The sequence below is a fragment of the Lathamus discolor genome, chromosome 1 (assembly GCF_037157495.1).
Source record: "Lathamus discolor isolate bLatDis1 chromosome 1, bLatDis1.hap1, whole genome shotgun sequence".
NCBI classification, from domain to species: Eukaryota; Metazoa; Chordata; class Aves; order Psittaciformes; family Psittacidae; genus Lathamus; species Lathamus discolor.
In genome coordinates, this window is record NC_088884.1 from 70,151,701 (window position 1) to 70,167,185 (window position 15,485).

The 15,485-nt window shown below is 43.2% G+C and overlaps 1 protein-coding gene across 5 annotated transcripts; it reads left to right on the plus strand.

The window, feature by feature from the left end:
* The first annotated feature begins 567 nt into the window (after positions 1–567).
* IFT27 (intraflagellar transport 27) lies at positions 568–14,201 on the plus strand. 5 transcript variants are annotated; one of them, XR_010612641.1, is made up of 8 exons: positions 568–677; positions 3,950–4,029; positions 5,092–5,151; positions 5,824–5,883; positions 6,876–6,993; positions 7,270–7,379; positions 8,008–8,213; positions 13,954–14,040. XR_010612641.1 is itself a non-coding variant. In XM_065679107.1 (8 exons), exons 1-7 carry the CDS (start codon positions 644–646, stop codon positions 7,773–7,775), a joined length of 519 nt encoding a protein of 172 aa, XP_065535179.1. In that variant the 5' UTR covers positions 568–643; the 3' UTR covers positions 7,776–7,804; positions 13,954–14,042. The 5 variants fall into 5 exon arrangements, 4 of the variants coding, with proteins under 4 accessions (XP_065535179.1, XP_065535164.1, XP_065535176.1 ...); XM_065679107.1 differs by lacking the exon at positions 8,008–8,213 and adding an exon at positions 7,719–7,804 and having other exon boundaries at positions 13,954–14,042; XM_065679092.1 differs by lacking the exon at positions 8,008–8,213 and having other exon boundaries at positions 13,954–14,201.
* Positions 14,202–15,485: the final 1,284 nt, after the last annotated feature.

Consider the following 15,485-nt stretch of genomic DNA (forward strand, 5'->3'; position numbering starts at 1 on the left):
TTTGCGGCCGGCTTATAAACAGCCACAGGAAAGAACACAGCGCGTTTGATGAGAGAGGTAGCGCAGCCCCACTCCATAGGGATTAAACAACCGTTCTATGGCTCGCATGCGCAGGACTGCGCTAAGCCAGGCGAGCGAGGAATCTTCTTCACGGAAGATGACATTCTGTAGGCTCGTCGGCAGGAAACGGAGACTTCTCTCCTCCGCCATCTCTTCCGCCTTCCCTCCTCGCTGCTCTTTGCCCCTAGCTTTATTACTTTCTGCCCTGTCCCCGGTGGGTTAACTTCGCTCCGTGGTGCAGTCCCCTGTGTTCTGTCCAATAACAAACCGCCTCCTGACCAACGTACTTAGTTGCTGGGTAGAAACTACTCGCTTGTCCCCGTAGCGTCACTGCGTTGCCCCGCCCCAGCTACTAGAAGGGGCGGGGAGGGCGGGTTTGAATGACCGGACTTTTGGTGGGCGGGACAAGCCAAGAGAACCAATAGCAGCTGCGAATAGATTTGATAAGCAGGGCTCACAGCCAACCGAATTGCGCGGGCAGTCGCTTCCTAAAGGAGGCGGGGCGCTCGGTTGCTAGGGCCGCGCTGTTGCTAGGGAGGCAGAGTGTGGTGGTGGCTGCCGTCGTCTTCCCCGCGCCGGGGCCATGGTGAAGCTCGCTGCCAAGTGCATCCTGGCAGGTGAGTCCGGCCCGCCTGGTCTCATCCTCCCCGCTGGCTACAGGGACTTAGAACGGGCTCTGTGAGGTAGGGCGAGGCCAGCAGCGGGGCGGCGCTGGGACGCCCGGGCCCCCTCAGGGTGGTGGCGGGCCGCGGTCGGGAGGAGGCCTATCTCCTCTCGGCCCCTCGTCGAAGGGTCGCCCCGACAGAGGAGAGGTGGGGAAAGAGGCGGCAGGAGAGGCGAGGAGCTCAGCTCCTTCGGGAACGGTGGAAATCATGTTCCTCGTTACCTACCGCATATCCTCTCCTGCGGTATGTGGAGAATCAAGAGATGTGCTCAGGGAGGGTGTGAAGCGTAGTTGGACCAGCTGAAAGGCATGGATCTGAAAAAAAGAAAACAAAGAAAGAAAGAAAAAGAAAGGAGAAGAAAAAGAGAAAAAGTATTTTTACAGTGTGGAAAGGTGGGCCGAGGATGAGGAGAGTATGAAGGGAGCAGGGTAGACAGCAGATGCGGAGTTCTGCCTCATGCAAGGAGGCTCCCCTTGTGCTGGAAGGAAATTCATATCAGAAATAGGGATGATTCTGAGAGTGGGGAGAAAAGGTAGAGCCTTACCAAAGAATAGAAGGATGAAGCATCTGTGCTTCAGAAAGACGTCTCTTTTCTCCGTGCAAACTGGAGGTTAACCTGAAACAAAGTGAGGTGAAGACACTGGACTATTTAGTCAGGATGGATTATGGAGATGCTGAAAGTAAGTACATCTAACTGTTAACACTGCAGAAAGCAAGCTTGTCTTTCCCTCCCCTGCCCCCACACTGAAGCACTGCACAGCCTCAGCCAGAAGCACAAATCCCTAAAACTTTTGTGTGCAGACAACGCCCAGGTTTAACTCTGCTCCAAACCCCTTTTCTTTAATTCTTTTTTTTTCTTTTTAAGCCTCAGAAGCAACTAACCATCAACTTGCACAAAGCAAAGGTGTGATCTTTGGGAAATGCAAAAGAATTAATCAAGAATTAATCTCCCTTGCACCTCTTTTGACAGCTGCTGTGGACAGCATGAGCATCTTGCCTGTCTTCTAGATTTGAAATTTACACATCATTTCCAATCTGAAAGTTTCCATGTCCCAACACGTAGGCTTTGCTTAAGTCTTTCAGGTTTTGTTGTTTAGTGTTACCAAAGGCCCATTCCACGACCATTTTAAATTCACGCAGGTTTTCTTTGGATGACCCAGTTATGTGCTTTAATCCTCACTGGGTTTGAAGCCGCTTTCTCAATTGTGTTCACAACACAAACAACAGAAAGGTCCTGTCCCATCTGTAGTTCTCCTAAGTGCTACGATAATATCCATGTATTATTAAAAATACATTTTATTATAAATAATAAATAAATGAGGCAAAATAACTTGGTGAAAGAGATGTAAGAGATAGGTAACCACAACAACCTAAAGAGAGCAAGAAAATTACATAGGTAGAAACAAAAACATCAGAAACTGAACAAGGAACTCTTGTGTACCTATGGAAATGGTTATGAAGAGTAGAGTGGCTCATAGTATTGGGATCTGCACCAAGGTCAAAGAGAACAACAGAGGGAAAGGGTTTTTATTAACAAAAGGGAGCTATTAACTTGACAACAGAAAGCAATTCCTGTGTTATCTCAAGGGTAATTTACAGACACATAGTAAAAGATACTGTTGTTTGAGCTGACTACGGAGACACTGGAAAGGTTTCCATTGTAGAAAGACAGTTGGGGGTAGCAGACATTTTAGAGACACACTACAGTTTATGGCAGAATAACAGAAATATGGATGGAATAAATATTGTGGGATGCAGTACTGGCAGATGAGACCAAACTAAATGAAAAGGGCAAGGAAACTTATTTTGGGAAAGTGTAGTGATGTAATGGGCTAAGAGGGTGGAGAATAAGAAGAGAGAAGGAACAACTGCGGGTGTCAAACTGAAGAAAGGCACCACGTTAATTGAGAATTTGCACTGGATGATGTTGCCGCAGTTTGAAGCAATGCATGCTTCTTTATCTCATTTTACAAAGACAGATCTAATTGTCTATTGAAATACAGAATAGCTTCCACTCAGAACAGAGTGTTGTCTTCAGCACAAGCTTGAACTGATCAGGGAACAAACAAGCTGACTTACCAGATTTTCCTGTCTAAATATTATGAACCCAACTCAGCTCAAAGTAAGCAAGCATGCTAGAAATGTTTAAACAAGAACTACATTTGGTTAATCCATCTAAAAAGCTGTAATAAGGTCAAAATATAGCCCTTTCTGGATTTATTTATTAAAAACATAATATAAATGACTGGTATTCCAGGCTTGGCTGTCATGAGCATTCCTTTAAGGATAAAGCTAGAACCACTGAGGTATTTAGTTTTTGTTTCCTGTCCTTTGAACTATATCCAGGTTAGTGAGATATTATGTGAAGAGAGGAAAGCACTTTGGGAACATTAAGTCTTTGTTTTGCAAGGATTATGATATTTTTCATGGAGTGATATGGGCATACATGAATCCTCCAGTTCTCTGCTGTTGCATTGGATCTTATGCAGCAGGTCAAAGCAGGCAGCTGCCAAGATTACCTGAAATGTTGTGCAAGCCATACCAGAAAGCCTTGCTCTAGAAGAGCAAAAACTAAGGCTCCTTGGTTTTCCTTCCATACAGGAATGAATCAGCAGGCTCTTTCTCTCCAGCCAAGTGACATTTGCTTCTGTTAGGCTCAGGATGCAACTAATGAGCCACCAGCAGCATTGAGTCAGCAAGAGTTGCTCTCTTAGCAGGGTCAGCAAGAAGAGTTCATTGAGGAATGTTACCGGTTTAAGCAGCTTTGTAGTATATAAATGACCTGTCTCTTCACTAAACTCAGTATATAACACAGATTTGAATCTGGGGAAATGGGTAGTCTAAGGAGAGGAAATAGCCTCCTATGCAGCCCAGTCTCGCTTATCACATTGTGTTTTTCTTTGCATGATAACATCTCTGGGAATTTTTCTTAGGTAAAGACTATAGGGTAGACATGAAACAACAGTTTCACCCTGAACTGGGAGGCCTTTACTGTCTTTCATAGAGCAGAAATTTGATGTCAGCACCAGTATGCATAGTCGCAATATTAATTTCCTCACATGGGTAGTAATTTTTAGGTTGTTTTATGCTGCTTGTGACAGTTGTCTTGCCTGTATTTACAGTTAGAGCATCCAAACTCCTGTGGCATATGGTAGTAACAGAACTGAGGGAAAATAAGATTCTCCAAGACAAAAAACAAATCTTTTATGGTTTTGGGTTTGCAGGAGATCCGACTGTGGGAAAGAGTGCTTTAGCCCAGATGTTCCGCACTGATGGGGCTCATTTTCAGAAGAACTACACACTGGTAAGCATACAACAGGCTCAAATGTCTTTGAAGTGGCATAAGAAAACTAATAAGGTCTAGAACAAAATAAATAACATGATTTTAAGTCAAGGCATGCAAGGGGGGTTCTTACAGGATTTTCTTTCTCTTGCACCTTGAATTCTGAAGAGAAATAATTGAATATTCTGTCTTTACATTATGTAGATGCTGCTTTTGAAGCTTAATGCAGAATAACTTAGTTAATTTTGTAATTTTCTTGCTGAACCAATGTTTTCGCAAGCTTTTGTGGTGTTAGAGAGCTTCCCCCTTTAGGGAGTGCTCTATGAAAAAGCATTGCTGAAGGAGAAAGCTTTTAATTCCAACTATTAAATGTGCGTGTGGACAGTGCGCTTATCACTATGCAAACACGAAGATGTGCTGCATAGCCCCAAGATAATTATAATCTACAGAAGCTGTTCCCAGATGAAGAGGATACAGTTTGCAGTCTTTCAGTGTGAGAATCAATGGTGATGACTAATCAGAAGCAGGATAAAAATAAAAGTAAATATAAGTAAAGTAAAAAAAGGAAAATATGAGTGTAGAGGAAAAAAAGCCCCCATACTAAAAGATCTTTATTCATTGAAATAAAGATGGAAACCAGAATTTAAGTATAGAAATAGAACAAACAACCTACAAAGCAAAATGAGATAAAAGGTGGAAGAGGCACAAATAACCTCAGTCCCATATGTTAGCTGATCACATGGTTGGTGCAGAACGTTCTAAGGTGTGTTTTACAGAAGCAGTAAGATAGTGATGTTGCCCTGCAGATTTCAGCTAATACTCTTGGCTGTATATAAGCAAATCTCTGGATGTTGGTGGTTCTCTGTTTTTTTCCCCCATCTGAGCAAATCTACGCGGCTTTGACACGTAGGTAGGAGTGTGTTACCAGAGCTGTGAGGAGTATTGCTGAGTTCCCAGCAGTCTATGTTTGATGGGATTGTAATGATTCACTAGAATTGCCTCAGTCCAATGCATAGTTGGTATGCAGTCGGACAGGCTTTTAAAAACTCTTCTGATCCTTGTTTTCCTGATTCTTTTTGACAGACAACGGGCATAGAACTGTTGGTGAAGGCTGTATCAATTCCAGAGACAAGTGATAGCGTGGTGAGTTTTTACGTGACATAAATTGGGTCAGAAAGAGACATCCAGAGCTCAAACTTCACTTCAGTCTCACTCTGATGGAAGATTGCTCTGTATGTTCATGGGGCCATTGTTTTGCATTAAGGAAATGAGGCTGATCATGTACAATTGCTGATACTCCAGGTTTAGTTTAATCTTAAAAATGTGAGTTTTACATATTTGTGTCCCAACATGACAATTGAAACCAAAGCTGTTGCCATCTTTGTTAGGATTCTGTTCTGTCTTTTAGGACACACAGGTTTAGTTCATGTTTCTTAGAACTACAGAAGTCATAACTTCATTGTTATTTTTCCTTAATGACATATATTCCCACTAGTAGAATGTGAACCATATGTATAATTCTGTATAAATAGTGCAGGTTACTGTCCCACTCCACATACTCTGTTTCCAGTTGAGATGGAAACGAGACTGGGGGCTTGGAGGTAACTTTTTTGTTGATTATACATTAAAAAAACTATTTCTTTTCTCATACTATCTGAACTGGAGTGTTCTCAGTGCAGGGAACTTGTCCCTTAGGGACGTGACACTGTTGTACTGAACAAAATGCAGGAGTTACAAGTTCTGGTATTTACTTTCTAAACTCTTCCCTACACTGCATTTTCCTGGCAAGAGCCTTCTTTCTGCTTCCGTTTTCAGGAATTTTTCATTTTTGACTCTGCAGGAAAAGATCTATTTTCTGAAGTGCTGGAGAAACTGGTAAGTCTTATGTAACAGTCCTCTTCTTCCAAAGAAGCACTTTTGCTTTGAAGATCTGAACTTCCCAGTCTGGCAGATGTAGCAAACTTTGTCTTCAGTGTAAATGGGAGCAATTACCTCAGTTGCCAATGCATCCTGTTCTTCCTGTCTAAAACTTGTAAAAGTACTAGAATACTTTCCAGAGGAAGGAAAGCAGAAAGTCATTCACTTTTCTTAAAATAAATAAATAAATAAATAAATAATAAAGGGATGCTTAATTGAGACTCTCTGTGTACTGTTGGTTGAAGTTATTTTTATTTCTTACAAAAACATCTACTTTGCTGCTACTCCAACAGTGGAGTGGTTTTTTTTTTTGGTGTTTCATAGGTATGTTTGATCCAATAGGACTTATTCTTGTCCTTGAGCATAATATTACCCATGTTTCTTTCCTTCATGCATTTGTGTCCTTACCTGTACAGTTCTCCGTTGTGTTATCTCACTTTGAGGAATAAAATCAATTAATTGATACAAGGTTTCGTAAGATGGCTAAGTCAACCTAATGAGAAAACTAACAAAATTCATTGCTGTACAAGAGGCAATCCCACTTTTGCCCTTGCACTAGATCTGGTTCGCAAGAGACCCCTCTAGAAGCTGGCTCAGCTTCTCAAACTGGAAGAAAACCTTTCTACTTTTTTTTCTCTAGGATTAATTTTGCGCTTATTCAGCATGCAGAATCAGCTTCCCCAGGGATCAGATGAGTGCCAGAGCTGATACAAGTAAAGGAGCAGGACCGTGCAGACAGGAATGGGGAAAGAGAGCAAGGCCACTTCCCCCATTGCCAGCTATCCATTTAGTCAGCTCCACTGAAATGTGAAACCTCAGCCAGGGCATAGGATTCCTGTATGTTAGGCTTTTTATTTTTGTCTTAGCATCTGTGTTTGCCGTGTTTACAGACTCGCTGTTGACCACATCAGTTTCATTAGAGCTGACAATGATCTGTTCTTGTTGTGCAGTGGGAGCAACCCAACGTCCTGTGCCTTGTGTATGATATCACTAATGAGCAATCTTTCAACAACTGTGCCAAGTGGCTGGAGAAGCTGAAGGCTCAAGCAGCTGGGATGCACATCCCAGGTGAGAAAGGGTGTGGTGATTCTTGTTATCTGCTCTCCTTTTCTATGACAGCAGTTTTCCCCCTTGAGATGTAGAGCATGTCTTCTCTATTTGCTTTTATCAAAAAGCAGATAAGGTAGTAATATATTTCCTTTGTGGAACTTTTTCTAGGTACTTCTACACTATTCTCTGTGCCTCTGACTTTTTCAGCCACTTCTAGAAACATTCCAGCAGTTATTGCTAGCAAGTCAGCATTTCTGGGTGGTTGTTTTTCCTTTGTGGTGTTTTTTTCTGTAGGTGTTTTAGTGGGGAATAAAACAGACCTAGTTGATCGTCGAGTTGTGGAGCAGAAACAAGCACAGGAGTGGGCTGAGAAACATGGCTTGGAATACTGTGAGATGTCAGTGGTGAGTATCTGCTGCTTTTGCCATCTGTGGAAGTGGGTCTTTGTAAAGTTATCTTCTCTTTCAGGTAAAGAAAGATAATTGGGGTCTCCTTTCCACTTGTTTGTCATCTAACTCACCCTCAATTTTAATGTCTTCTGTGAAGCAGAGCAGAAATAGTCAAATGATTACTCCGTCTGTGATTCACAACTTTCTTATTTCTTTACAGAAGGAGATGAAAAATTTTGAGACCCCTTTCCACATGCTGGCAAAGTCATTCCACCAACTGTACAAAGAGAAAGTGGAAACTTTTCACTCACTAGCTTGAGGGCTGTGACTGGCATGACTTACTTATCCTCTCAGCTTGTTCTAGTGCCCAGAATCCTGCAGGGTGGAATACAGAGTGAAGAAAAGAGATGAGCTATTTGCTTCTTCATGGTCATCTTCTGGTAATTCAAAATAAACTAGAAATAAGCAAGTGGAAAGACACTCTTCTGCAGTTGCTACCTCAGCATTCCTTTCATGTCCTCTAACTTGGCTCTGTGCTCACTGAAAGTCTGCTAGGTTGGAGGAGGCGGGGAGTAAAAGGGGAGGGCAGAATGGAAATAACCAGCTCTTTGCTTTGATACTGTCATGTGTCTTCCCTGAACAGACTTCCTGCTGCTACAAGCGAGGATTTAGAGGTTTGGAGAAGGAGAGAGGAAGCTGACAGGATGTTTTTCAACTTAAGCAACCCAGCATATGTTGCAGGGCAGGACTGATTTAGCCCTGATGCTTGAAAAGCATTTTCAGTAGGAGGCCTACGCCCTAAAATCAACACATGGAGACCGGGATATGTGGGAACTAAACTGGTTTTAGGTGTGTTTCTAGGAGTATCCAGTGTTTGAGGCCTGTTTTAACAGCGTTACCCTTATCAGTTGTAGGACTGATATGCTGATGACTAATATGTGCTTGTGACTTTCAGAATCTGGTTCTTTTCTTCAACGTGGCTCACTTTCAGTGCTTGGTAGGAACTGTCTTGCATCTGTACCGCTGTCAATTGGTAATGCAGTGCCCTCTGCTGGTCCCAGGTCACAAGGTTTCTCAAGGAGCTACCTCTCCGGAGGCTAGCAGGTCTTCCTACAGGCATATCCAAACTGGCTGATCTGCAAAATGGGGTCAGATAGCAAGAATATCTCTTTTATTCTAAATACGAGTGCAAAATTTGAAACAAATTCTCTTTCCTTCTTCATGTGTTTTTCATCTTACATGGTTTTGTGTCATTTTCCGTTTTGTCAGCTGAACTCAGCAATACCATGTTCTTACTAGGCTCAAACTAGAATGAGAGTCCTCTTTGTTGTTAAACTTTCCCTGCTTGTCCTTGAATTTGGGATTAAAGACCACGATTTTGATGTTGCTAGTGGAAACAGGACTAAGGAAATGAAATACAGCCTGGCTAAGTTACCGTAACTCAGCTGTGTCTGGCTAGAAGTTTTTTATCAGGAAGGGTACAAGCCGATAGAGAACTGCTTTTCTGTGGGGAGTACTGATGTTGCATGTATAAGAGTCTTTTTGCTAATGCAGTATGTGAAAGTATCCATGGTCAGGTACTGCCTTGTAACAGCCTAACACTGAGAATTTCAAAACTGTAACGTTCTTTTCTCCCTGATTGTGTCAGCCTGCCTTGAATATGGGAGGCTGAATTTTGTACTCATAAGTACTACAGTGATTTTTCAGGCAGGCTTTTCAGGAATCTGTGTTTCAAGGCTTTTATATATTCATTTTATAACTATATTTTTGCCCAGTGCTAGGAAAGGTACATTGGATTGAACGTAAGAAATATGACTGCAGATGTTGTAGCAGAGTTTATGAAGCACTTAGAGAATCTGGAGAAGCAGCTGGGCTTATTTCAGTGGTAACTGTGTGTTTATGCTGGGAATTAGCTAGGAAGCATGAATACCAGCTGAAGAGGTTAAGTAGGAGCTCAGCCCAAAAGAAAAGAAAATGTGTAAGTTCTTTTGCTAGAAGCCACCTCAGAAAATGGCAGAACCACCTGGGAAAGCTCTTGCTTCCTCTAAAGAAGGAAGGACTCCTCTATGGGTTTTAGGGTAACTAGAGACTCACTCTTTTTTGGGTTGGATTAGCATTACTGGCATTTGTATCTTACACTGGTTGTCTTGTTAACCCTGGGAGGTGTCTGTTGATTTCCATGGGCTGAGTAGAGTCTCGTCTGCAGGTGCCAATACCTTTGACTGTTAAGAATATTTAGACTATTAAGAATGAAAGTTATTTTGGATGCTGTGCTGATCTAGTTAAAGAACTAAAGAAGGCTTGATTTGATTTGGTAGCTCATTTCCCTGGGTTCTATTGATGATGTGATTACAGCACAAGACAGATACTTTTTCATATTGAAAATAGCATGCCAGGTGTGTATGCCAGCTGTGACGTGGTATATAGGGGGAATGAATGCCTTGGGAATGGGTGATGAAATGAATCCTATGCAGTCTTTAACCAGGGAGTTCAATCTCTCTGTACCAGAAGGACCTCCCATAACTTCAAATAAACAGTCTAAATGCACCAGTAAGATGAAGATGGGTGAATGGTGTTTTATTAAATGAATGCAAAAGCTGGAGGATCTCATTAAGGGAATGCTTGCAGTGGTGATTTGTGATTTATAGGGGAGCTGCTTTTGAGAGGTTAGTGAAGAAAAATGCATCCCATGCAGAGAAAGATGTATTGCCTGAGAGAGGAAATGTATGATCTAATTAGCTAGCAGTAGGGATTCACCCACTGCCCCTTTCCCTCTTCTCACAGGCCATGACTAGAATTAGAAAAGAGGCTGTGTCTAGAGCATGTTTCCCAACTTGCCTTTAGAGTACTATTTCAAGCACTAAATTAATGTCCTTCAAAGTGGTATGTTTGACAGTAATCATCTCAGTCCTTCCAAATGCATTTTAAAAGCATCATATATTGTCCTTCCTGGCTAATGTACTATATAATACCGCCATGGCGCAGGTGATGCTTGTTGCTATTTTCTTAGCTTATGCATGACCTTGTTGTAGATACTAGTAGTGAGGAGTGGGCAGAGGACATGGGAGCCAGATATGGGACTGCTGTGGAAAACAGTTTTGTGTCTAAAGGAGCTTAGGGTAGCAACTAGGTGAGCAGGATGAGTTAACAGACTGAAGCCATTATTAAGTTTCTCTTACGATGTTCGGTAACTGTTGTGGCCACATCTGTAGAGTGTGAATTCATGTTTGCTGCTTATAGCCTTAGCTTCGCTCTGAATTACAGACACTGTGGAGAAGAATAGGATAAAGGCAGGATGCTGTCTGCTGACCAGGAAGCTTCTTGTCGTGCTACAGCTGCCCTATTTTGTCCAGCTGTGCAGTGCTGCAGGTGCTCAGCATGGGTGTTACAACTCAGAAGAGACCCAGCTCAACCAGAACTGAAATTTCAAAAGAAGTGGGAGGAAACAAAAAAGCCTTTAATTGTTTTCCAGAGATACATTGTCCTTCCTGTTCCTGCTTGCTTGTTTGATTAGACAAAAACATTCTTTTCTTCTGGGACTCCCTCCCTCTTACCTTTCCTTTGGTCCTTGTGGTTCTGCTGCATAGAATCCCTGTTATACTTGCGCCCTGCTTTACTTAGCTTGATACATCACCAGCTGATTTTTTTTTTTTTTTTACCCTTCTAATTTCTGCATTATCTATTCCCAAGGCTGCAAGACATTTCTTCTTAGAGAGATTAATAGATGAAAGAAAACAGAAGTGGAATTTTTAGTCAAATTGTCTTGGAAGAAAGAACCTTAAGAAGCTGACTTTCTGAAATTTCACTGGAAATTTGTCTGTGTAAAGTTGTCATGTTAAAGACGCTTTAATGGTTTTGTTTTGTCTTGCCAGACATATTCTGCTGTGGAGTGAAATGCAGGATATAAAACTCCAGAAAGATTAGGTTTTATTGTGGGAGTTAATAGGAATTTCAAAGCTGATCATACTGTGATAAGAGCTGTTCAGTCTTGACAATAGAGTGGTCACTGCTGTTCATAATAAAGCATTAAATATACTGAAATGGGGCTGTCAGAACAGTTTCTTCTACAGAGACTTAAAACTTAAGAAAGGCCATCTTTCAGAAAACTGATCTGATAAATGACACCATTTTGACCAGGGTTTTTTCTGATATAACTCCAGTGACTTAAAGGGCTGGATTTAGTCTTTTATGCCAATTGGCTCCCCTGGGTAAGCTTCATTTCTTTACCCACTATACATCTTGGACCGATCTGACCTGATAGCAAAAGACACATGATGTTGTTGAAAATGAAATACTGCCTTGGGGCAGAAGGATAAACTGTGTGGCCTCCTGAGGTCCTCCCAGCAATACTTTCTATAATTCTATTAGATTAAGTGGGGAAAGAAGTAGCGTGGAAAGCACAAAAGAGGCTAAGTCATAAACTAGCAATTAAACTGGGAGCTGGGCTGGGCTAGGGCAGAACACGTACAATCTATCCCAATTAAGGACTGTATCTCAAGAGAAACAAGGAGCCTGACGCAGGTGCTGACAGCAGGGAAAATGCTGCGTTTCTGTTCTGGAGGCAGCAACTGCTTTCTACTGGTGCTTACACAGATCCATGGGGGTCCATACCCTGCTCAAGGCTCTGCTCTGCTTTTAATAAATACTGTATCTATGATGTTCAGGTGGCAACTGTTTGCAGTTGTCTGCCTGTAAGAGGCCAGCAGTGCAATGGCAGAGTATTTCCTAGCAGCAGAAAGACATTCCTATTCTTGACACCTGCGTGATGGCACCCCCCTCCGCCCATGCATTCATTGTCAGTCCTTTTTGTATCTCGTATCCACTTCTTAATGGAGAATGCACACTTCTGCTTGTTCTTAGCAAGTAATTTTCCTGTCTTGCCGCTGGTACTCCAGGGAAGCTGGGGCTAAGGGACTTCTAGGACCTTCTGGAGCAGAGGAGGAGTCTGAGAAGGAGCTTTTCCAAGGGCTGTGTTGGCCCCCGCAACATCTCTCAGCCTAAGGGCACATCATCTCTGTGCTGCTCTCATCCTATTTCCTCCTCCTGCTGTCATCTTGCCTGGAGAACAATGTCTTCTGTGCCAGTTGCCCTTGGCTCTGCTGACCCGGAACAACAATGCTTGGGGGTGGGAGAAAGAAGATTGCTACTCCATCTCAACTCTTTTCAGGGCTCTTTAGCTGTTGTTACTCCCAATCAAAGTCACCGGAGAGATGGGGATGTTGCTCAGCCTAGAGTGTAATTTTCTGGCAGAAGACCCCCAGCTGAGTCCTGGCAGCCTGAGCTTGGCTCTTCAGAGCTTGCTGCAGTGTAACTTTCGCAGATACTGGCTGTTCTCGAGAACAGACTTGGAGTTTTGGTGTTGGTTTGTTTTTGTTTGTTTGATTTACTCCTTGGGGGTCTTTCTCTCATTCCTCTGTCACAGCTTCACATATTTCCTCCCCTAGAGCTGTTTGTCAAGAGAAGCCTGGAATCACTCTCTTTCCTGGTCTCTGAGATCAAATCCAAATCTGGCAATGTTGAAAAGGGAAATGTGACAGAGCCTACATGTCAAGCTGGGGTCAGGGATGGGGTCACTTTTGATGAGTTTCCCTCCAGCCAGATCTGCATCAATTGGAGAAATGTGGAGCCTGTAATCTCTCTGCCCAAATACTGGAAAAATACGTAGTATGAGAGCTTCAAGTTAGGGACAGCAAGCAAAAAGCTATAAGGGCAGAAATGATCAGCTGCTGTGTCCCAAACAGGGGACAAGCTGGAGGAGTAGGGGAATAGGAATATGTAGGAAAAAGCAGGGTCTGTATCCCTTCATGAAGATCCCAAAGGATTTGCTGAGGCAGAGTTGGAGGGGTGGGAACACCTAAGGCTTTTCCCAGCTTGTAGAGTGATGTGTGGAAATAAAGTGGGAGGAAAAGTAATTTTTGCATGAGCCATTGAGGGGAAATGAGGATCCAGGGTAGAGCGGGATAATGCTGCAGGTGGGAGGGCAGGTAAGAATTAATAACTGAACAGAGATTTTCAGGGTGAAGACCTTGGGGCCAAGGCCAGTTTGGGGAATTCAGAGCCACAATGAGTAAGGTCAATGGTAGCCATCAGTTTAGGTTCAAGATGTAGGGCATGCATTAGAACAAGGCAGGATGAGTTAAAGGTTGCATGAGACCAGGGTTTGATAGGGTAGTAGCAAGAATCTAGAATGATAAGCCTACGATTACTACAGGAGATAAGAACAGCAAGCTGTGATACTGTGAGGAGCAGTGGCTGGAGAAGTCATAAAAAATAGGGTAAGCTAAGGACACCATCAGACTGCCAGAGTGGAAGCATGTGAAGAGATGTTGGAAATCCAGATTGAGTACAATTCTTCAGAGGGGATTTCTGAGTGGAGGGAAATAGACGCCTACAATTGTTACCCACGCATCTTTGTAGCATTTAAAACACGAATTAGTTCCAGCACTAGCTCAATTTTCTTTTGCTAGAAAGTGGAGCGATCTATTTTTGTTTAAACCTTTCTTTTTGGGGGGGAAGAGGGATGGGATTGACCTAAACTTATGCCTAATTGTGCTGCAGCACCCTGACTACGTTATGTTCATCCATTCAGGGAACAGAAAGAGAACCTGCACCTCACCCAAGCAAGCAGAAGTGCCCACTACAATCTGAGCATCGACATCCCACAATGAAAACTTCACAGTCAGTTCATACAGCAGCCCTCCCCAGAATATCGGTATTTAACCTCAAGCAACAGAAAAATACAATGTGTATGAGATCAATGTAAAGCAGATAGAAATCACTCTTTCATGAATAAAATTAAATACAATAAAAAATGCCTTCCGCTCTGCATGGCAGGAATCTCTTTTCTGTGTTGGTTTCCTTTCTCTGCTTTTGCTAAATTATTTTGATTCCTATGAAGCATCACTCTCAGTCAGAGCTGTGCATGACCGCTGTGTGCTATTTCTAGGACTTTTGGTTTTATGATGTTTGGTGGCTTCAGTCTGGGGGCCGCGAAACTGGAAGTTTTGACATTCAGGTTGCAGCTGAAGCATCAGACATAAAATCAGCTTGTAAGGACAGCAGAACAGAGTATCTAGGAAAGGTGTCTTGCAGGGTTAAGATAATGCTTTTCAGTGCTGTTGTCAGCAGAGAGAGATCAGGCTGCAATGAATGAATGTGAAAATGTTAGCTGGGGAAGGAACGCTGGCGGGTTTGGAAACAGGTAGCAAGGTTGGGTAACAACAATGTGGGTTTCTTGTAACTGAGGTAAATGCAGAGGAAAGGATTCCTCTGCATTGTCCATGCCTCTTGCTTTTTTTCCTCCTGTCTCTGCACTTGCAGGTCTTGCAACTATTCATCCCCGTGACTCTGCTCACCTCCCATGTGAACAGCCCTCCCCATTACCATGATACTGCTTAGATCCCCCTTTCCATGTACTTTTCTTTCCAGGGTTATAAGCTGCTGTCAGAAAAAAAACACACTGGTCTTTCTGTCCACTACCATCTTCTCCTACCCCTTTCCATCTGGTGCTAGGCTAGAGTTTGTGCCTTGTTCCCCTGGCACAAAACTGGACTGGTATAGGAGCAAAAGAGCTGTGCCCATGTTGGATGTGTGTCTCTGTATGGGTGAGGGGCATCTGAGGCAGGCACCCTTTCCTCCTTTTATCAGACTGTGCTCATTTATTATACCATCTGTTTTCCCAGTGCTGGAGATGATGCTGGGGATATGTGACTTGGGGCACTCAGGCAGAAACTGGCCTGCACAAGGCCGGCCATGTGTTTGCCTCCTAGCAATGCAGCGGTCAGCAGCAAATTCTTTGCTGCCGCCTCCTCTCAGTATGGGAGAGAGCAAGTGTGGGCCTGGGTGTGTAGGAGACACAAAGAGATGAAATGTGCAAAAGGGGGGGAAGAATGGGAGAGGGACTGGGGTACACGTGTATCAGCTGGAGAAAACTGTGGAGACAGACAGATGGGCAGAGTGGGGGAGAAGGAAAGAGGAACGGACTGTAGAGAGGGAAGAATAGAAGAACTGGGGGAAATGGACACACAGAAATGGACTGGTTGGGGGGCAGCAAGAGAAAGGCTGTGAAGGAAAGAAAGGCAGATTTGTCAGGTGTGTGGGGAGGAGGTAGGTAGATTATCT

Bases quoted from the DNA above. Each gene is read 5' to 3' on its own strand.
- IFT27 (XM_065679092.1), top strand. From the start codon at position 644: ATGGTGAAGCTCGCTGCCAAGTGCATCCTGGCAG. The intron at 5,884-6,875 runs GTAAGTCTTATG...CTTGTTGTGCAG, and splicing joins CTGAAGTGCTGGAGAAACTG to TGGGAGCAACCCAACGTCCT. The intron at 6,994-7,269 runs GTGAGAAAGGGT...TTTTTTCTGTAG, and splicing joins AGCTGGGATGCACATCCCAG to GTGTTTTAGTGGGGAATAAA.